General features: G+C 43.8%; 1 protein-coding gene across 9 annotated transcripts in view; it reads left to right on the forward strand.

The window, feature by feature from the left end:
- Positions 1-5,384: 5,384 nt before the first annotated feature.
- LOC308302838 (shisa family member 6) overlaps positions 5,385-23,895 on the forward strand; it is a gene marked incomplete at both ends in the record, with an annotated part of 75,700 nt that continues 57,189 nt past the window's right edge. For all 9 annotated transcript variants that reach the window (XM_080747148.1, XM_080747149.1, XM_080747151.1 and 6 more), the window contains 3 exons: positions 5,385-5,935; positions 9,555-9,715; positions 20,350-20,451. In XM_080747148.1, coding sequence (XP_080603274.1) covers positions 5,385-5,935; positions 9,555-9,715; positions 20,350-20,451 — 814 coding nt within the window. The remainder of the gene's footprint in view (positions 5,936-9,554; positions 9,716-20,349; positions 20,452-23,895) is intronic.

The following is a 23,895-nucleotide window of genomic DNA, read 5'->3' on the forward strand; positions in this document are numbered from 1 at the left end:
CAGACAAATAAAACACAGTCGCCTACTATGCAAAAATATCATCATAAGACAATTGACAATTGATCATTATTGAGTCATTCTGCACACATAATAGGCTACACTAGACTAGTTAATTAATTCACAGCGAATATAATATAGGCTATATATGCAAGAGTCCTGTGGTGCAGACAGTCGTGCACGACTTGGCTCAGTTTGGTGCAGCAGAGTGGGGAAGATTCACCGTTATAATTTAGCCCTGCCAATTCCACACACAACACCGCTGGTGGTGGAGGCTTGCCTACTGGCAAATATTTATTTAGGGATTGTATTGTCTGAAAGACTGCATTAAAGGAGATTAAGAAATCAATTCATGTTTTCGTCCTGAAACGATGGTGCAAGCCCCGCGGCAGTGGGAGAAAATGAAAACGTGCCCGAACGATTATCATTCTAAAAGAAAGTTGATGTGGAACTGAACCGTGAATAGATTTGTTTGGGGACTGAAAGCAAACCTGTAAAAGCAAAGACAAGAGGTCGCAAATTGCCGTACACATCTCAAGTGCCAGTCATGTACAGTGTAGGCTATAGGGGGTGAGGACTGGGCGTGGCCTTGCAAAAATCGGCCACTTCCTCCCGCCATGTTCGTTGCTATCTCTCTTGTGAGACTCTTGGATAAAAGGAAGCGATGACCGGAGAACAGCAATGACAGTTCGCTGGTTGTAGACAAGATGGATTGGTCAATGCAAGTGTAGGCTACTCTATTACAAGTCGAAGTCCAGTAGTAGGCCTATTAAAAATTTACATGAGTTTAAAAGTATAAAAGTATTGGTAATGGTATCAAAATGTACTTAAAGTACCAACAGTAAAAGTAGGCCTACTCATTGTGCAGAATGTCCCTTTCAAGTTATCAAAACATCTTTTGAAAATAGCATGGATCTAACATTGTAAGCTTGTAGATCGGCTATTTTCAAATGGTCAAAATATATGTATATGCTGAAGTGGTTAATGATGTTTTGTAATAATAATCAAAATCTACAAAGTATAGTAGGCCTAGCATTACTAAAGTTTTGAAATAAATGCAGTGGAGTAAAAGTAGGCCTACAATATTTGGATCAGAGATGTAGTGGAGAAGAAGTAAAAATATTGGCAAAGTACATAACTCAAAAGTGTACTTATGTACAGTACTTCATTAAATATACTTAATTACTTTACACCACATAGCGTGCCTACAGCACAGCCAGTTATTGGGCCACTGCCAAGACCACTTGCAATTTGACTCGGCCATTACTCCGTCAATTTTCATCAACAAATTAAAATTTAAACGTGTCCATATTCACTGGAATGTCTGCTTTCATTTGCTGGTGCTCATTATTGTCTCCCAATAAAAAGATATCATGCTAAAATCGCTACTTCGGCTGTCCATGCATGACCGCAGAAAGAGCACAAGCAGATCAGAACAGCCATCACATTCATCCATTGCTTTGGAAATAAAGATCGGTTTATAATAATATAACATTCCCTATAAACAGTAAAACCAAGTGTGTGGGAATATCTTCAAAGGTTATTTTGTTTCTTCTTACAGCAGACACCCAAGCCATACGACATCTCTTGGTTATATCATCCATCTGTTTGCCAAAGGTTCTCTTCCAAGCTGGAAATGTGAACATTTTAACTCCGCCGTTTTTATCGCTGACTTCACATCCCACAACGCAGCACTTATGTACCATTGCTAGACAAAGATAGAATCTAGAAAGATGGAAGATACACACCACGTCACTGCTAGACAAAGATATAATAGATGGAAGATACGCTGCACACCACCGTCACAAGTAGTTAGCTCAACAAGTAGAACTACAGACTGACTGATCTTGATGCATCCAAGACCTAGCAATGGCAATGGCCGCCAAAGTGGGCGGAGTTAAGCCCCGAATCTTACGGTGATGTCATAACCGACAGTCCCTATATCAGTGGTTCTCAACTTTTCAGGCCACGACCCCCAAAATAATCATATTTTAACTGGGGACACCCACCCTGACAAGCACAATGAGTTGAGTCGTTACATTTTTATAACCCGGTTCTATTGTGAAAATAGCCGATCTACATGCTCACAACGCCTCGCAACGAGCATGTAGATCGGCTATTTTCACAATTTCTGCCTCTAATATTTGACAGTTTGGTCAATGTTTAATTTGTCATTTTAGAGGTATTAAAAAGTCCTTAAATTGTCACTTTAGAAATGTGCAGATACCCATACACTTAAACTTTATGTTGGTTTCTTTACTGTTGAGAGAAAAAACAATGTTGCACATTAAGTTAATCATCTGGGTCTCGACCCACAAGTTGAGTACCACTGGGCTATATGACAGCAATTGTCCTACTACGCAGACAGAGTGCCATGTGTGGGAAATTAATTTAGAGGTGTTCAGTCTTGGAAAGTAACTAAGTACTTTTACTCAAGTACTGTACTTAAGTACAGTTTTGAGGTATTTGTACTTTACTTGAGCATTTCCAATTTTCAGTACTTTTACTTAATACTCCACTACCAAATGTTGTACTTTTACTCCACTACATCTATTTGAAAGCTTTAGTTACTAGTTACTTTGCAGGTATAAATATATAATATAACCACATTAGCCCTATTCTATACACATTTTCAAACATTTTTTTTGTACTTTTTCTTTTCTTACTTGCAGTACTTTTAGATGCCAATACTTTCATACTTTTATTCAAGTTCCATTTTGAATCTCGGACGTTTACTTGTAACAGAGTATCTCTACGTATTGATATTGATATGTGAGTACTTTTTCCACCACTGGAAGTGTTAATGCCAACCATGCAGGCAGACTGAGAGGCAGTGGTGGAAAAAGTAGGCTACATGTTTTACTCAAGTAATATCAATAGGCTTCTGCAATGTAGAAATACTCTGAAGTAAAAGTCCAGAATTCAATTGGTATAAAAATGTAGGGCCTACACAGCACAGGTTACATGGAATGTTCTTGAGTGTGTGGTCTCAACATATAAAGCAGAAAAACAAAACACCATTTACAATCATAAAATAAAAGCAAGGTCAGAATGACTTTAGTAGGCTACTAATTAGCTTGGTGCAATACCTGGCAGTTACAGCATTTATCTAACAATCAAACAAATGGAGCCAAGCATCTATAATTGCATCTTTAAAATATAGGCCTACATAAACTTCAAATTCAACATATCCAAGAAATAACCATATTCTACTCAACATATAGTCTACTCAAACACAGCTCTCATGCACCTGCGTCATGCGCGCACACAGTAAAACAAGAGAGAATGGAGGACTGCAGCTTCTTGTCCTGTCGTGTGACTGAAGCCTCTTATACTGGACATGCTGCCCTGGCGCAGTCTTAATTGCAGTCAGGTGTGCTAATTATTATTTAGTTCAGGTGCGCTGCAGCCTGCAGGTTTTTTTTTTGTACATTTATTATAACTACTAACTACTAGTAATAAAGTTTTCAAATAAATGTAGGCCTACTGGAGTAAAAGTAGCCTACAATAGCCTATTTGCCTCTGAAAAGTATTGGAAATTGGAAACCCTCCAACTAAAGTATAGGCCTACATACAAACACCTCAAAATTGTACTAGAGTACAGTACATAAGTAGCTAAATGTACTTATAGTTAGCCTACTTTACGCCACTGCATTTAATTTAGAAGTGTTAAACGCCAATAACCGGGCAGACCATGGGAGGGAGGGAGAGAATTGCAATTTGCCCGATCCTTGGCTGAGTTGTGACGCCATGCAGCATCAAAGTGATGTAAGGAGGAGTGGAGGAGGGAGAAGCAGTGAGAGACAGAGAGAGAGAGAAAGAGAGAGAGAGAGGGGTTTCGGTCAGAGCTCTGATATTCTCCTCACTTTCGGAGAGCCTGAGAGAGAGAGAGAGAGAGAGAGAGAGAGAGAGAGAGCAACTCGTCGTCAGCATGCGGGAACCTTAACCAGAGGTAGGATGGATTCTGACTGCAGCGTTATTCGCCCGGCCAAGCCGGACAGCCGGACACGCACACGGACATCAACGTCAATAACATCGTTGTTGTCGGGTGGAAACCTTGCCATGTACAAAACGGGTCGTTTTGTATTTATCGTTTAAAAATATATATATTTTGAAACTAGTGAAAATAGCCGATCTACAAGCACACAACGCCTCGCGTTTGCGAGTAGATCTGCTGTTTTCACTAGTTTTACGTACGACAGTCTTGTGTGATGAAGCAGGGGTTTACTTTACGAAAAAAGGTACGAATTTGAAACTTGGAGATACGAGGTGACGACAGTGACGATAACATAGCCTATATTATGTTTTGTTTTTTGTTTTTTTACCCCATAGATGACATTTTAAAGATTAGAACTATATATCTGCCGTCCAAATTGTCAATCTGGCTTTGGCTGTTATGATCGACGTTAGAAATTGAAGCATACAGCATGGACAGATAGGCACAATTCAAAGCTTTACATAGCCTTTATTTGCATGTGAGCCAATTAACTACTGTATAACCTTTGTATGAAGTTTACGTCGTTGTTAGGCTACTTCCATATTAAAATGTCAAACGTTACCGACGAAAATACATTTGACAAATATGTTTGCAGACGTGACCAATGTGTCTTAGCGTGCACGGGGGAGTGGGGGACACGCACACGGAGCAGTTAGTCCCATAGGTTTTATTATTACATTCGCAGTAAATACTCAAGTATACCCTACTCCAGTCCCTATACGTGAGGATCATGTTTATTGCGGTGGTTCTTGGGGTCCGGGGACCCCCAGGGGTCCTTGAGGGAGTTCCAGGGGGTCCCAGGCTAAATGATAGTTGGGAGTCCATGAAATTAAAATTGTTGAGAATCACTGCTAGAGTCGTAAAAATCTTCTCTTATGTGAGTCCATGGCATATCTTTTCAAATGGGGGTCCGCAGGCTAATTAGTGTCAATTTGGGGGTCCTTCACATGTAAAAGTTTGAGAACCACGGGTTTAATGAACCGTTTCGTATGTTTCTCTGCTCCAGCAGAACTTCTGCTTGAACAAGATGTGAGGAACAGATTCCCAGCACCGTCTCCAGAATCAGCACCTTGGACAGCGACCGTACACTTCAGCACCCCTCACACAGAGGAAAGCGCACAGCGCTCACACACTCACAGCCACTGACAGAACATGCCGTTCCACTGCTGCCATCGCCTTTTGAACAATACTGCAATTTAGCTGCTTGACTCTTGCACGAATGGCATCGGCAGTACCCGCTGTCGTATTGAGTATGATAGAGGCACCAGAGACCGGGCTGGCAGGGGATGTCAGGGTTGCGAAAACCACAGAGGACTGAACAGCCCTTTTCACATCCAAGACACATCCACACTGCGGGCAACCAGAAGTGAGCTGACAAGTTAATCACACCATGGGGATAAGGCACCTTTTGCTCCTGCTCATATACCTGGACCCGCTGAGCGTTTTAAGCGCTGCCACGGGGGGCAAGAAGGGGAAGCAGGTGCCCAAGAAGAACCCCAAGCCTAAGGAAGCCAATGCCACGGCGGTGGTCCCCACGGCCGTCCCGCAAAAGACCCTCCAGGTCCCGCCGCCGGCCACCAGCAACCACGACACCTGTCTGGGCTATTACGACGTGAGCGGACAGTATGACAAGATGTTCGAGTGCAACAACACGAACCACCGCTTCTGCTGCGGGACGTGCTACCTGCGCTTCTGCTGCGAGTACAAGAAGGACCGGCTGGACCAGAAAGCCTGCAAGAACTACCACACGCCGGACTGGGTGAAGACCGTGTCCCCGTCGCCCGTCCCGACGGGCGAAACGTACGATCCGAGCATGGATCAGACGAACACGGCAGTGTACATCACCTGTGGGATCATAGCCTTTATCATAGTGCTGGGAGTGTCGGCCAAAGTTGCCTACGACAAAGCCACAGAGCCGCCTCAAGAAATGAATATTCATCGGTAAGTCTGTGGTGTTTACTCCAGTTGTGTGCACTTTGTCCAACATAGCCTATGGCAAAACATGTTTTATCCTGTGCACGTGCAAAATATCTGCCTAAAACAAGTCTTGATTACAGAGAAATACCTGCGCCATACAGTAAAATACTCTCTGTTAATACATATCCATTTGTAAGTCTGAAAGTGTACAAATGGACCCTTACTGGTCATTTGGTTACATTTGCAGAGTTAAATTAACACAAGGATTGTTCTGTGCAACTGTCCATCCTGTACAGTATGAAACCCACCAAGAGCTCCACCTTTCTTGTATAACCTTGACCTGAACACATGGGCAGATATTGACAGACAGTGCATGGGCGGGCTAGAATGCTATTGGCGGACATGGGTCACAGGCCATGACAGTTGCCATCGACAAGCCATGACTCATGCGATGACATGAACTCCATTTCACACTAGGGTGGAATAATATGCCCCCAGAATGGTAGTGATGCATTGAAGGTTGTCTAAATGCAGAAGAACCATCACCAAAGGGGCTTAATATCACGCTGAGGTTTGTCTCCCACAATGTGCTGAAATTAATTAACAGATGATCATCTAAAGCCAAACTGATACCCACAATGCCTTTCAGCTCACATTCTATTAGATTCACAGCAGATACTGGGACATCGAGTCCCTCTGTGTAGCTTTCTCCAAAGCCCAGAATAATTGCAGAAATGTTCAAAGGGAAATATCAAAGTGATTTTTGCTATGCGGCACAGTAGAATGGTTCAGTTATTTTGAAACTGGAATCCAAAACGTATTTGAATGACTAAAATGAAAATTTTAGCCAATCTGTGTGGTAGAGTGTATGAAAGTCTGCAGTGTTAGAGGTGGTCTTCTTATTCTTCCATTGAAGCATTTAGAGCCTGGTGTTGGGTATAGGACACTGACTGGTTGGCAGGTAGTACTGCAGGAAGCTCATAAGCGCAATATCTCCCAAGGCCAAATGGCTTCTACAGTGTTTGCATCCCGGGTAGGACATGAAACCCACGGATTGCAGCATTACTGAGGGCTTAAAAATGATCTCTTGGGTCATTTTATTTTATACTCAGTTTAGTTGTATGAATCCTAAATATTTCACTGTGTGGTGGTGTGTATATAAAGTGTGTACGTGTTTGTCAGAGAGATAAAGAAAGACTGATGTCTCACGTCACATTTGACGTGTTGTTTTGTATCCGCTTTACACTGGAATCTGTCTAATTGTCTTTTTAATCAATAATGCATGAATGAATGACTTTAAGATCTAAATCTTCACTCACTGGTTATAGTCTTTTTACCCGAGGGTGTCAAAATGGACCCGTAAGAGTCCATTTCTCAGAGTTAATGGAGGTTGCTGTATTGAGATTAAAATGGCCCCCTCTTTGAAATTGAAACAAGCAGTAGACCCAGACACAGTAACGGTGCATGTTGTGTACATTTGGATCATGAAACACAAAGGTGCGCAGTACACAATACTCAGCATCTATTTACCCTTTTAGAACTCAGAGAGTGTAAAAACCTAAAACATTTCCTACACATCACTGAGGATTTTACTGTGTGCCTGACCTCACAGAGTTAAAGATGCAATCAGAACGTATTTTAATAAATCAAATGTTATGTTATCCTGTATGATAGAGTTTGTTCATATAATATAACAACTGTACATCTGCAGTGGTTGGAGGCGGTCTCCTTACTCGTCCGTTGAGAAATTTGACCCTTGTGGTTGACAAGTAATACTGCCCGAAAATTCATACGCGTAATATCTCCCCTGGCCGAGCAGAAATGTGGTTGCCCATTCACCAAACGTACATGGCTTCAAATCCCAGGCAGAATCATGAAAGTTACTGATAGAAGCTTTAAATGATTTCCTCTACTCTTCCCATCCTCTCCTCTGCCACCCACTGCACATCAACACATGCTCTATGGCATTCTGGTGTGTGTGTGTGTGTGTGTGTGTGTGTGTGTGTGTGTGTGTGTGTGTGTGTGTGTGTGTGTGTGTGTGTGTGTGTGTGTGTGTGTGTGTGTGTGTGTGTGTGTGTGTGTGTGTGTGTGTGTGTGTGTGTGTGCAGGGGCGTCACAAGGGGAGGGGGTAGTGGGACTGAGTTACTAGGGCCCAAGGTGGAGGGGCCTTAATTATTTTATACTTTAGCAATTGAAAAATAGCAGATCTACAAGATCTTGTAGATCTGCTTGTAGATCTGCTTGTAGATCTGCATGAAAATGTGTGCAAATCTTATTATGTATTTTTTAAGCTTTTAACGTTTGTAACTCAAATTTTGCTTCTGGGGGTCCCCGGAACTAAATGTTTTGAAATGGGAAACATAGGGTTTTCAAAAAATCATAGAAGGATTTGAAATATTCAAAGACTTGCACAAATTGTCACGTTTTTTTCAAAAATAACAGATCTACAAGCTTGCTGCGCGGCGGCTGTGAGCTTTTACATCTGCTATTTTTCAATAGTTAAAGCACAATAATGTGTAATAATGTGTTCCCAGTCTAAATGGGTTAAACCTCCTCCCCCTATGAAGAACATTCATGGGGTGCCCGCAGTGAATCTTTGTACCCAGGGCCCAGAATTTGGTGCGACACCCCTGTGTGTGTGCATGCTAGATTGAGAGCGGAATGCTTAAAAGACGTGAGATACCATCTATAGATATTTGTATATAGATTCCTGGGCTGTTTCCCCACTCTCCCCTCGGGGCCTGCATGGGGCCTCACCATATGAGGGTTATCATACATGGCTGGACAACACATGTTGTACGCTGCAGGCCACATCAGTGAACAAACGCTGACACATATTATTTCCTCTAGATTAAATAGTTTTTCTTTTATATTGGGTGCTTAATTCAACACTCGAGTGATCTTAAGACGCCCGGTGAGTAATGGATAACAGTAAGGTCGGGGTTTTATTAAGGTCATTCAACTCAGCCCGCCACGGAACAAATTCAATTACAGAACGCACAGCCGAAACGCATAAGGGACCAAGCCAAACAAGAAAATATATACATTGTTGCAAAGGTTAAGCTGCTGACACATTTGTCATACAAGCGTATTGTGTCCCTGCAGCAGAAACAGAGATAATTTGATTTCCTCATCAGGACTGATGCCAGAGAAAAGCAAATAAACATTATTATTATTATTCTTTTTTTCTCTCTCTCTCTCTTTCTCTCTCTCTCCCTCTCTCTCTCTCTCTCTCTCTCTCTCTCTCTCTCTCTCTCTCTCTCTCTCTTTTCTTTCATCATGCTTGGTTTTCCTTCTCTTCTCCTCTGCCCCCCTTGAGGGCTTCATCACACTTCCATATGCACCTGGTGCGGTCTGAAAAGCATTTGTATTCAACCCAATTACTCTAGATAATCATAAACCCAATGCTGTTTCCCTTGCAAGAGAACTGTCATATTCGCAGAAAAAACAGACCAACCCCTACAAGTTTGCGATAACACAATATTTGGTTAAGACCAACCTGGAGCCATCAACGTGTGTAGAAAGCAAGGCGTCATCACATCATTTTGTTAACTCTTAAAAAGATGCCTATCATACAAAAAAAGAGACACTTAAGATCTTTTTCTGCAAGGAAAATAATTTCTGACTTCTGCTGTATTCCCAGGGCCCTTGCGGACATTCTGAGGCAGCAGGGACCCATACCCATCTCACAGTATGACTGTGAGAACTTTGCAGCTATGAATGGCTCCCCAAAAGACAACACGCCCGTCAGAACATCGTCCAAGAACCACTACACTCCTGTTCACGCCTCCAAGTCCAACCACGGTGAGTGAGATCTCTCTTGTCACGCCAATGAGTTTTCAAGATGCCTACAGTGTTCCATAAAAACCTTTTTTGCTAAGTGCCGATTTGTGTAATTGTCTTCTGCCGAGCTGCAAGAAGTAAATTCCTTTGTGAGCCTATACGTTCTGTATATACCTCAGTCAGTCGGTGTGTCAATCAAGGTTTGAGTTGTCTTTTGCTAGTTTTACTTTTCCCAACAGAGCTTTGAATGTGCTGTGTGTGTGTGCGCGTGCGTGTGTGTGTGCACGTGTGTGTGTGTGTGTGTGTGTGTGTGTGTGTGTGTGTGTGTGTGTGTGTGTGTGTGTGTGTGTGTGTGCGTGCACGTGTACCTGTGTGTGTTGTGTGTGTACAGCTGTGCATGCATGCATACAGTCCATATCTGCTGTATGCACACTGATGTTTCAGCAGAGTAATCTCCTATGTTAACATCCAGTAATCATACGTTTTGAGGGGGGGAAAACGCGGCGCAAGAGAGATAAAGATAGAGGGAAAGAGAGGGGCCCCGCTAGCGGAGATAATTATGGGCTGGCGAGGTAACGCAGCCCTGCCGTCTCTGACAGCATGGAAGTGATGGCCTCTCAGTTGCTCAGTGGGTGAATCCGCCAGAGCTCACTCCCAGGCGCGCAGCACAACTCTCGATGCACACGGCATGACTCAACCCCGCGATTCAGAGAGCAGACAGGGGGTATAAATCTGTAAATCAGCCTCTCTCTGCAAAGGGGGAAAAAACAGGGGAAGAAAGGAGAAAAGAGAAAAGAGTCAAGGGGGCACAGACTGCTTCCAGGGCAAAGCCGGTTTTATCCTTATCAGATAGAGAAAGGCAGAGACAATGGACAGTGAGAGAAAATGGGTAAAAGTGGAGATCTAACTGGTATATAAGAAAAACCTGGAGGGAGTAAAAGAGATTGAGGCAGAGAGTCAGAGAGGGGCTGATGCAGGGTTACAGGCTACCTTTTTTACCTTGACGTTCAGCATACAGTATGTTGTTGGCAAGTGCAGCTGTTCACCTGGCTCACCATGTCAATCTATTCATGATCCAGGCTAAGCAGCCACACGGTACAATCCAGAGTGTTAATTTTACTGTTCAGCCATGCAGGGGACGTGCCTTACGCTGTTGCGTGTGCAAGACTGTTATGCATGACCTTGTGTGTATTCAATCCTCAGTAGAGGGCGGCCATCACTCTTATCTGCCTCTCTGTGTGTCTCTCTCTCTGCTTGACTCTGGATATTTGCCCGTGCGCGCACACGATCACAGCTCAGTGCAAGGGAAACATAACTCGGCCTGGCTCAACTCTGTTCAACACCCGAGTCCATCCAAGCCAAGCAACCCCTTCATCAGGGACCCTGGCAGTCCTAACGGGGTTTGTACATGAAAGGCAGTGACAGCCAGAGAAGCGAAAAGCGTGGGTAATGTGTGTGTGTAAATTGGGAGTGCCATTCCATGCCCTGACAGACTCGACGGTATTGCAGCGGAGAGGGAGCCCACTCACTCACATAGGAAATGCATATTCATGTGCGCACAAATGCACATTTGGCACAGTTCGGGGACGCAGTTCTCCTGAGGAGTGGCCTCTCGGTTGGAACCGTTGTTGAGGAGAACGGCACTTCTCTTCCCGAGTCTTAAATCAGGTAGAGAGACCTCATAAAGTGAGTGGGCAAAGGGCCCACAAGCACCCGTATCGACCCGAGTTAAGAGTTGGAATAACACCCGTTTGCTCTGCTTTTTGCTGCAGGGCCAGGAATAGCAAGCTCCTTGCCAAAGTAGTTCTCCTTTCCGCAGCTTAGCGTAGACATAATCCTAAACTTACCTGTGGAGGTTTCTGAATGCAGACCTTGTGTGGCGCTCCCTCCCTGGTGCATTGCAAAACTCTTCTCTGCATTTTGAGAATGATATATTCTCTCTGAAACATGCAGGAAAAAAAGAAAAGAAAAACCCGGCCCTGAGCAAAAACGGTGCAGACAGCATAATATGATATCGGCACAAGGACTACTATTTTTATTCCCATCCACTCTGCATTGTTGGCAGGCTCAGATCCTCGTTTAGGTCGGAGTGTAAACATAGTGCTCCCTGCAGCCACAACAAGGAGAGGACCTTGAGTTAGATGCCATCAGCTGAGTTTGCCGGTGGTAAAAGTAAACAATAACTGGTTTCCATGAGTAATGCAGTTTGGCCCGCAGCGCTTCTAACATGAAGTTGATTTATTTACCGAACACCACAGGCAAATATTTGTCTTTTTCTTCCCTTTTTTTTATAAATTATTCTTTGTTTTTTCAATCTTTTGGAAGTATTGCTTGGTTTCCTTTCCGACGTTTTCTTAAATACTCCCATGTACCAAAGAAAATGTAAATAGGATGCATATGGTGCTTGACATACTGCATCACGAGGGTAAGAGATAATTCATACTTTGTCGCACGACGAACACGGCAAAGTGGTATAATAATATGGCTATGTTGGTTCCTGGCAATTCCCTGCTGTCTCTTAAAAGGCCTCAACAGCTCTCCGCGTCTTTCAGAGCATAACTACTCCAGTGAGCTTAAACAATCAACCCCTATAAGCGTAAAGGTCAGTGGCTCAGCACAATTAAATGCCCTGACAATAACATAACAATTACGGCTATTCGGCCTACTTTGACGTGACCACGGGCTACTTTTGGGCTCATAGCCATTGCGTGCGCGGCTGCACGTGCGCGTGTTCTTTGTATCGTATTCGTATGTGTGCTCCTGTGTATTTCCCTGCCATGACTTACCCACGTAGCACGCATGAGTTTTTCCCGAATAATTAAACAATGATTTAATTACTCTAATGATTTGCCGACAGGCACTCTTGTAATCATATTCAGTGAATCTGAACTTTTTTCTCCTTCTTTTTTTAACAAAGTGGCCCCCGCATCCTCTCTCGCTCTCCGCCAAACTCCCACTAATGACTTCCAAAACTGTGTAGCTTTTAACATCTCCACGGTGACCTTGCTGCCCCCCCCCCCTCCCCCCTCACCCTTATTTGGCACAATAATAATCATCCCCACGTTTAAAGCAGTATTTCTCTGCTGACCGCATCAACATGTTCCTCCTCCTGAGTGCAAACTTGTGTCAAACCTCAGCATATAAGAGACCCACCTAATTGACTCCGGTGCTACCTCTCATTATTGCTGCTTATTATGAAACACAACCTTTGGCCCCCCCTCTGTGTGCGTGCGTGCGTGTGCGACTGCGTGTGTGTGTGTGTGTGTGTGTGTGTGTGTGTGTGTGTGTGTGTGTGTGTGTGTGTGTGTGTGTGTGTGTGTGTTTGGGGGAGGTGATTGGGAGGGAGGTTCAGATGTAGGCCTATGTATCCATCAGGGCATCTCTCTGGGACCCAACCTGAAGTACCTGCTTTTTATCGTTTTAGTCACAAAACGATAATAAACGATAATAATAAATGGACACTCAGGATATTACGACGTGCACTAAACCTATACTTGCAGAGATTCTCAACCTGCGGAACGAGGGGCCCACACTAGCGATGCATTATGCATGCATATTAATTGAAGAATAATGAAAAGGGTTTCTTTAAAGAATAATGAAAAGGGTTTCTTTAAAACCTCGAGAGTGTGCCAGTTCCGTTGATTCAAGCCGGAACACAAACAACTGACTAATCATTAAGATAAACATGCCCTGACCCAGTGCTTCCCAGGCCGCCGACACACATTTAAGGAACATTCCTTATCCTTTACCTGGGGGGAGGCGGGGGTCCAATTCATTCCCTATGGAAGTCACGTGTTTTGATAAGGAAAGCCTTCCTTATGCTAAAATAATGTTTCGAAAATATTTTATAAAAAGAATTAAGCTTCATATGTGTTTCTTTTCAAAAATGACCACAAAAAGCGTAGAATAATGATAAAATAATCATTTTGGCCGTTGTCAGGCTGACTTTGTTTACATCCCTCTTCTATCCTTTTATATGGATTCCATATAAAAGAATAGAAGAGGGATGTAAACAAAGTCAGCCTGACAACGGCCAAAATGAAAAGGTTGTCTATAGCTCCTTTAAGGATGGTTTTAAGGGAAGAGGTTTTCTCAGACTTTGTAGCTCAAGACCCAAAGACGTTTGCCCGGGACCAAAACTAACAAAAACAGCAGATCTACAAGCTCACAACGTGGCGCCTCCGGCCGTGTTGTGAGCTTGTAGATCGGCTATTTTCTCTACTTCTTAGACATTTGTTTTCTAATTTTATGGACGATTTTTCTTTTATTTATTATTATTTTTTCATGAAAATCTTTTGAAATGATAATTGAAAAGAAAATGTTGGAAACAAAAATTAAGGGATCCATAAAAATGTGTACGCGACACAGAAATGGGTCCCGACCCAGTGCTTGGAAACCAGTGCTCTGACCACTGGCTGCCATGTTAAATGGTCAGATGCGTCGGCCGTGGGACGCTTTTGAGTGTTAGTTTAACTCGGGAGTGTACAAAGGGTTCCATTTATACACCCTCCTGAGTTAAATGCCAGTTGAATGCCACTGACAGTGATGAGGAAAAAAGGCCTTTGCTTTTTCAGGGACTGTTACATTTGTTAATAACCACTTAAACCAGGGAGGGGTCTTCAATGTTTTTCAGGCCAAGGACCCCTTAGCTGAGAGAGAGAGAGAGAGAGATGCAGCAGGGACCCCCGCTACATATTGGATTCATGTTAAATGTGTTTTTCAGACATTTAACCACCAAAACCCTCAATACTTTGTAAACGTTACCGTTGGCTCGGTATACTAAGTGTGCTCTCTTTTTTTCCCTCTACACGTCTTAGCTGAAAATAGCAGATCTATGTGAGCTGGTAATCTGACATTTTCGGCTATCCCTAGAATAGGGAGGCAAGGGTTCAAGTGGTTAATGTAAAAAATTAAAAATAAAGTCCATATCATATGCAGTATATCTCTGAGGACCCCCTATAGGTGTCCCAGACCTCCTGTTGATGACCCCTGACTTAAACCTTCAGTTGACCAATGTTTCCCCCAATGGTCTATCCACAAGTTTCCTGTGTCCCATTATCCCTTGCGTGAAAGGTGGCATGATAGCGAAAGGCAACTGCTTTCTCCCTAGTCCCGGAAAAGACACGCCGTGATTGGCTGGCGTCGTTTTGAATGACAACCGCACGAGTGTCCTCCCCTACGTGAGGCCTTTCCTCCCCTACTAATACAGACAGACCGAATGCACCATCCCAGCACTGGCCTCAGTGGCTTAGTCAACTAGTCACGACGCTCCCAATCCATGCATCCTGGGTTTGCACACTTTTTTTCGCCACGGCGGACAACCTTTTTTTTTGGGCAATTAAGTACAATTATTATCCTTGACGGTAGCGCGCCGGTTCAGGCGACCTGGAGCGAGCGGTGCGAAGTTTGCATGAGCCGACTTAGTACCGTTGGAGTTACATATACTGGGGGGCAGAATAGTAAATATTGACCAAGGGACTGCTTCTGCGTCAGAATGCGGCTCAAAGGGACTTCAGCCAATCACACGCTGGCAGGGTGGAGTTTGGGTGAAAGCGGTTGCCTGTCGCTATCATGCTGAAAGGTGGGCATCACTTCCTGTTCCTCTAGCTCATACATGGGCAACTAGCGGCCCGGGGGCCACATGCGGCCCCCACCTTCACTTAATGCGGCCCGCAGGTTAATATTGGAGTACTGGTTACAATTCTAAACATGGAAAAAATTACCGACTTTAATTACTTCTATGTTAGTAGCTAAATGACTAGTATGTCCAATGTATTTGTATTTAAGTTCATAAAGTTAACATAAGAACATATAAAAGCATTTGAAATTTTAAAACAAAAGAAGAAAAAAAGGTTACTTTTCGGGATTCCAATTCAAAAATAGCAAAAATAGCCGATCTACAAGCTCAAAACGCGTCGCAGGGCGACGCGTTTTGAGCTTGTAGATCTGCTATTTTTGCTATTTTTGATGCATTGTGGCCCTCTGGAGTGAGTGTGAAAATGTAGAGACCCCCTCCATCATCAAAGTTGCCCACCCCTGCTCTGTTGCTGCTGTAGTGTGCACCTGAATCTGCATGGTTATTAGGCTACTTGATCTTTGTTAAGTGATTTGAATCAGCTGTGTGGAGGAAGTGAAGCCCACATTAACACCCCCCCCTTTTCCCCAGTAAGCTCATTGGACCTCTCCTTTTCCCCCTCTACACGTTGTGAGCATGTCGATCTTTTTTTCTTCGTATGTTTGCTTGTAGTGAAGAATGTGCTTAGGGTGCTGGTTTGGGTTGTATGGAATTGTTCTTAATGACAATTGGCAGCATGCATGATATTTTGCATATATTATATGACATGCCGTGACAAAGACAGGGACAGGACAGAGAGAGACAAAGAGAGAAGAGACAGAGACAGAGACAGATGAGACACAGGGGTCTTCAACAGGGGGCCCGGGACCCCTAGGGGGCCCTTAGAGTTACTACAGCGGGTCCTCCAAATCTTTGTGTGATAGAAATAAAACCTTTTTTCCCCTGAGAACTTTAGCGAAAAATCGCAGATCTACAAGCTCACAACGCCTCGCAGCACGAGGCATTGTGAGCTTGTCGATCGGCGGTAGAGGTCAAGTTTATTAAGTATTGACGGTTCAAGTGGTCAAATATCTGAAAACACAAATTGACATGAATCCAAAATATACTGATGATTGTGCTGTCAAACAATGAAACTATATGGAATCTATGATACGGTTGTGGGGTTCCCTGCTTCATCTCTCTCTCTCAACTAAGGGGTCCTTGGCCTGAAAACGTTCAAAACCCTGAGATAGAGAGAGAGAGAGACAGAGGGAGACAGAGACGGGGAGAGGGAGAGGGAGAGGGAGAGGGAGAGAGAGAGAGGGACAGAGACGTCAGAGACAGAGATCAGTCAGCCACTCAGATATAGAAATACACGAGGGAGCATGCAATGCAGGGAGCTACTGTACAGCTGAGAGACTTCACTGAGATGATGTGCAAGGCACCATGTCCACTACAGCAGATCGCCATCTGATAACGCCATAAAATCAGTATACCATGTAAATTACCTCCTCCTGGCTGTGTTAAGGCTTAATCGACCTTGGAACCGAATAACCTTCCTGGTTGCAGCCAGCCGCGCAGCGCGCCATCCTCCGCATTCCGTAATGTAATTATCTGATTATTCACATTTTCTCTGCTCCTCGTGCAAAATGGCACATGGAGATACACACAGGTGACCGGAGAGAGCGTTTGATTTTTTTTTTCTCTTTTCTTTCTTTTTTTAAGTATTAACATTTGAATCGAAAGTCACGATTTTTCCTTCCATCAAGGACAATAAATTCATAATGCGTAGCCTTCCCCTGCAGCTTGTCTTAATGAGTTGGGGAGGGGGGAATCTGGAGGATAAGGATTGTGCTTGAAGGGTCTTTCAGGCATTCAAGTGTGGTCATATGGTGTGTGTGGCGCCTACCAATGACATACGTGACAAAGGAAGACAATTGCGTGTGCATGCGGGATGGGACGATATGAAAATGTCATATCACGATTATTGTGACAAAAGAAATCGCGATTTACAATATTATCGCGATATTATCACGATAATCAAAATCCATTATCCTGGGGTGGAACATTTGCCAAAAAATTGCTGATCTACAAGCTCACAACGTGTCGCATCGCGACGCGACGCGTTGTGAGCTTGTAGATCGGCTATTTTTTGGCAAAGACATTTGATAGAGAGTATAAAAAATGTATATACAGTAAGTACCTTTTAACAATTATAGAGGGTTTAAGTGGTACCGGATATGCAGCTCTGCAAATAAAAGGTGAATTGATCCCAGTGCATGACAGAGGACAATATCACGATAAATTAAATCTCCACGATACGATTATCGTGAGTGTTTTTTATCACGATATAATCGCGTATCGTCCCATCCCTAGTGCGCACTTGCGTGTGTGTGCTTGCTTACGCATGGGTGTTTGTGTGCGTTTGTGTGTGTGTGTGTGTGTGTGTGTGTGTGTGTGTGTGTGTGTGTGTGTGTGTGTGTGTGTGTGTGTGTGTGTGTGTGTGTGTCTGTTATACAAGTGCATTCGTGTGTGCTTAATGTATGTGTGTTTGTGTGTGGGTCCTTACGTATGTATGTGTGTGTGTGTGCATGCTGGTATTCATGTGTCACACGCGCTTGCACACACACGCACGCACGCACGCACGCGCACGCACGCACGCACACACACACACACACACACACACACACACACACACACACACACACACACGCACGCACGTAATTACCTCTACAATGGAATGGGAAAATAACCTTAGTGGCAAATATAAGGTGCTCCATCTGCAGTCATGAAAGCGGTGTGGGCAGAGTTTAGATTGGGTTCAAAGTGCTCTGGTATGTGGGCGCTGGAAACATATTGCTTTTCAGATCGCCACCTTTTGTCTGCTTGTTGTTTCACATATCCCTGTTTCCCCATTACAATTAGGAGCTGACACCACAGGGAGCCTTTCTGTCTGATACCACATAAAAAGAATAATACAAAAAAAACAGGTAGCCTTTTAAAATATCACTTCCAGTGTGAGTGAGTGGTGCCTGACAGGGACATGCTGCTGGGCCCCTGATTCAGCCTGGGAAAAAGAGTTGGAGAGGCCCTCATTGCGCGCTATAGAGAGAGATCTCTCTCTATAGTGTGTGCCAGCGGCTACGTCATTGTAGTCCTTTGCAGCCATTTCTTGGGTAAAAACACAGGTGTTTCAATTGTTTGCTTGCATAGAACTAATGCTATAGTCTAATCAGAACACCTGTGTAAGGCTGTGTTTACCCAAGAAATGGCCGCTCTTAGAACTACATTTGGCACACCCTATAGCGCTGCCGCTACTCAAAGATTTGCCATTTCAGATCATGACAAAGTGACAAGCCAGTGGGCAAATTACATGAGTTATATTTCGTTGTCGGGTGGAAACCTTATATGTCCAAAACTGTTTGTTTTGTATTTATCATTTTAAAAATGATTTAAACTAGTGAAAACAGCCGATCTACAAGCACACACCGCCTCGCACCGCGAGGTGCTTGTAGATCTGCTGTTTTCACTACTTGGCTGCGACGGCCTTGTATGATGAAGCAGGGCTTTGCTTTGCGAAAAAATCTACACATTTTAAACTTGGAGATACGAGGTTTCTGCCCGACAGTGACGATTTACTTTGTTGGCCGCCCAGCCCCCAAAATGGAATGAAGTCCGATATTTTATTTTTAATTTTTTCCTAATGGCCAGCCTGGACCGGCCGGGAATGGACCGGCCGGGAATGAACCGGCCGTTCGGGAGTTGTCCCGCTTTTCCCAATGGCCAGCACGTCCCTGGTGCCTGAGGCTGCTCAAAAGCTCCACTTGAAGGTATAGGTCACCCAGCGGTATTGCAGCTGCTGAGGCCGTACTCCTGCATAAATAATGGACATACATCCGGACAGACGGACATAATGTTGGAGTGGTAGGCGCTAGGTCTGTGTGGAATCCTCGATTCCATACACACACAACGTTCCTGTCGACATTGTGATTTGTCTCAGCCCATTGTAGCAGATGTTCATACACTCTTAAAATTGTTGGGTCAAAAACAACCCAAGTTGGTTATTTATGTAACCCAACACGTAACACTGTTTTGGACCAGCCCAACATGGGTTATTGCAGACCAACAGGGTTGGGTTAAGGCTGTGACCCAGCATGTTGGGTTGGGATTGTACAACCAAGTAATGGGTTAAAAGTGACTTTGCTGTTGGGTTAATGTGATACTGCTGATGGGTTGGAATCTAACACCCAAAAATGGCTTAAAAAAAGTGACCTTGTTGTTGGGATTGTACACTCATTCACATTAAATCTATTCATTTTTTTTTTTTTACAACATTTTTTTCAATGACATATTTCATGCTTAATCTCTACTCAAGGAAGAATGCATGCGGAGTAAATTATGCATTTAGTCGTGGCAATATATCACAACTTTGAACACAACAGATTATGTGGTGCTTCATATTAAAAGAACAGCAAACCTGTTTGTATGTGTCAGTCTGGACCATCTTAGTCATGGTTTCTGTTTCTGTGAGCAACTATGTTTTTTTATATATTTTTTAATTAGGGATTATGACTGGGCTACATCCACTGCGATCATCTACAATACAATGTTGTTTTCTCTATCTAAAACCATAAAATAATGGAAAGGTTTGTAAAAAATATCTGCATGGGAGCACAGTTGCATGCTGGGTAACTGCCCACCCACTTAGTTTAACCCAATAGTGGTGCAATTCACAAACCAATGTGTTGATAGACAGAGAGGGCGGGTCTATTTTAACCCAAGTTGGTGCAATGCAGTGAACCATGTGTTGGGTAAACTCAAATTCAAAAGCCTATACCAACACTTGGGTTATGAACTCAATGCATTTTATCTGATGATGTGGGCGGGCCATCCATAGCCCAACAGATGGTTTACTAATTTTAAGTATTTTTAATCCAATGTTTGGTCAAACTGACCCAACCTTTGACCCAACAGTGTCAACCCAGCAAAAGGGTTGAACATTTGACCCAACATTTTTAAGAGTGTATTGATGTGTGTGTGTGTGTGGGTGTGTGTGTGTGTATGTGTGTTTGTGGGCCTGCGTGCGTGCGTGCACAAACAGGTCTCCACTATGGCAAGGAGAGTGTACGCAGCAGTGGCGGCCACGACCTTCACAACTTCATCTCCTCTGGTTTTGTGACACTGGGTCGAGGCCATCAGAAAGGTACAGTGCCAGCTCCTCGTGCACGTAGTTACGTACACACAGTAGAATCTAACCCAGTGGTTCTCAACCTTTTCAGGCCGCGACCCCCAAAATAATCATATTTTAACTGGGGACCCCCCACCGTGACGAGCACTAGGCGTTGAGGAATTGCATTTTGTATAACACGTTTCTATTGTGAAAATAGCCGATCTACATGCTCACAACGCCTCACAACGCGAGGCGTTGTGAGCATGTAGCTCTGCTATTTTAACAATTTCAGCCTCTAATATTTGTCAATTTGGTCTTTGTTTAATTTGTCATTTTAGAGGTATTAAAAAGTCCTTAAATTGTCACTTTAGAAATTTGCAGATATCCTCTATACACTTAGACTTTATGTTGGTTTGTTTACTGTTGAGTGAGAAAACAATGTTTCACATTAAGTTAATCATCTGGGGATCCCCCAAAATAATTTGGGGACCCCCCTGGGGGTCCCGACCCACAGGTTGAGAACCACTGATCTAACCAACGCCTGTCCAAGTTCAACATGCACACCTAAGGGACCAGCAACACTCTTCTCTTCTCTTCTCTTCTCTTCTCTTCTCTTCTCTTCTCTTCTCTTCTCTTCTCTTCTCTTCTCTTCTCTTCTCTTCTCTTCTCGCCCCATCAAGTCTTCTAAATCCTAATGGTTTTCAGAAAAAAAACTTTCTGTATCGGTGGTGCTCAACCTTTTCATGTCAAGCACCCCCTAGAATCTCAAAATATTTTGTTCCAGGGACCAAGAGAAAGAAAGATTGCCTTAAAAATATATATATGTACAAGATTTGCACACATTTTCAAGATCTTTCAAAAATGGCAGATATACAAGCTTTCAGCGCGGCACTCGGTGCTGCGCTGTGAGCCTGTGAAAGCAAAAAATAATGGTTAAAGTGGTTCAAATCTAGAGTGGCACAGGGATGCGTTCTAGGTCTAAAATGGGTTAATCGTCTGTCACGTATGATCAAGAAAAGTATTGAATCACACAGGATGATCTCCCTTGTGCCCAGGCTCATTGTGTGACCGTGCAGAGTGGCGGCAGCATTGCTGTGATGTTTGTATACTTGTAACGTAAAGAGATAACAGAGAGAGACTACACAAATCACAAACTGTTTCCACATTTAATTTTCATTCCACCCGTTCCATGAACCATGAACTTACCGCCCGCCGCCTCTGCATTTTACAATTAAATGCATGCAAAACACATTTACTGCAACTGATGGTGTCAGAGTAGAGAAGGTGACCCCCCCATACACGCACGCACACACATGCACGCGCGCACGCACGCACGCACGCACGCACGCACGCACGCACGCACGCACGCACGCACGCACGCACGCACGCACGCACGCACGCACGCACGCACACACACACACACACACACACACACACACACACACACACACACACCCTTCCATTAGTAGGAGGTATAGAGTTTTCCCATGGGTAAAATATGCATATTAGTATGCAACCATGTTAGCCACGCTCTTGTGATTTATTTCCATCCATTTTTGCCTTCACAAATCAGCACACGTACCTCAAGGGGTTTGCAAGGCACCTGATACTGCTTAAAGTGAATATATGAGATAGAGAGAGACCTTTGACCCAGCTTTTATAAGAATTCTATTGCCGTTTAACACGTCAGGACGTTAGGAATAATTCAAGTCGTTGCAGTAAAATAAATGAATTAAACAAACAAACATAAACAAAGACATACAGTACAATAGTATTTTGTCACTATTGGGCAGCCGATCTACAAGGGCAGCCGATCTACAAGCACACAACGCCTCGCGGTGCAAGGCGTTGTGTGCTTGTAGATCGGCTATTTTTACTAGTTTAGATCATTTTGACATGCAAGGTTTCCACCCGACAACGATGATTTGTAACAGCACACACGTATACCCAGATACACCAGAGTTTACATTCTGTGTGTACATTTCTTAGAAAGACTAAATCAATCATTCGTGATCAATGAGTTCAGCTTCAACTGACCCTGCTCTCTCGATTCTGCTCCTCCTTGGCAGGCAGATACACATTTTAACCTGACCTATCAAAACATCGATTCGGCCAAAACATTGCTCCTTTGTACTTTGGGCCAAAGATGAATTCTGCCTCGTTTAGCTCTTCTCCAAAGCCATAACAGAATCCATCGATCCCTGCATCAGTGCAAACAACAGAACACTAGTAAGCTCATAACCAGATCATCTGATGTCTAAAGATTACTTCTGTTCTGTGAACTCTAGGATCTATAAGTGCCATGTTGTCTGTTTTTAGCCATGGCCCCTTGCCTTGCTCTCCCACTGGAGATGTCTCTTTAGGGCAGGGGTCTTCAACGTTTTCAGGCCAAGGACCCCTTAGCTGTGAGAGAGATGAATCAGGGACCCCCACTACATATTGTATAAATTGTTGTGTTGAATATTAAAAAGTTCATAGATTTCTTAGGCAGCTTAGATAGACTTGTTTGACAGCACTGTCATCAGTGTAGGTTGTTGGACTAATTTGTATTTTTAGACATTGAACCACTTGTTTTCAAATGTTGTCGATAAACAGCGAAAATACCAGATCTACAAACTCACAACGTATTACAATAGGGAGGCTGCAGCCAGAGGCGTTGGCTATTTGGGAGTCTTTGGCATGGAATAGTTTGCGAACCACTGGCCTATGTAAATCTCCTAGTCAGGGTGCTGTAAATGAGTGTGGCGATACCTCCTCTTCCTCCCATGCCTCCACTGCAGCAGAGACAAACTAGCGCTGGACAAACCATCTGTCTTCCATAATAGGTCTACATCAGACTCTATTACTAATGCCTCTCTGAGCGGACCGGGAATTAAGTGAACTCACCACCTTCATTCGCTGTACTATAGTATCAGGCCCAGTAGCTAATGAGAGGACGAAATATAACCCAATCAATATCCAAGCACAAATTGTAAGCCTCGCTCCCCACAGTCTATCGTCTGCTATGACCGCATTGTTCTCAGTCTGTCTCCAGCAGAAGACGGAGGAGCCGTTTGCTTTTACTTTTTTATGTGCGCAATGCTTCTTGCGTTGAGTGGTGTTGCCATGCAGCATGGCAAACCTGCAACAACGCAGAGAGAGTAATATGGGTTCACGTCGGGAGTGCTCCTACTGGGGGGACATTTAGAACCATACATTTCCAGAGCTGCCTCTGCGCTGTCAAAACCCGGTGATTTCATATTCATCGCTCTAATTACAACAGCTCAGGAACATGCCGTTGATTATATAGGAGTTCAGATTTATGCCCGGTTCCAGATGGACCGGGCTCTCTCCCTCGTGGGGTGGTGCCAAGGGGTGTAGATTGCATTGCACCACCAGCTATATCAGCATCTCTCCTCCTTAAGTTTGGAACATACAGTGTTGTGAGCTTGGCTCAAGGATAGGCTACACGCTTGTAATGTAGATCTACTATTTTCA

The sequence above is a fragment of the Nannobrachium achirus genome (genome assembly GCF_963921795.1).
Source record: "Nannobrachium achirus genome assembly, chromosome: 18".
NCBI lineage: Eukaryota > Metazoa > Chordata > Actinopteri > Myctophiformes > Myctophidae > Nannobrachium > Nannobrachium achirus.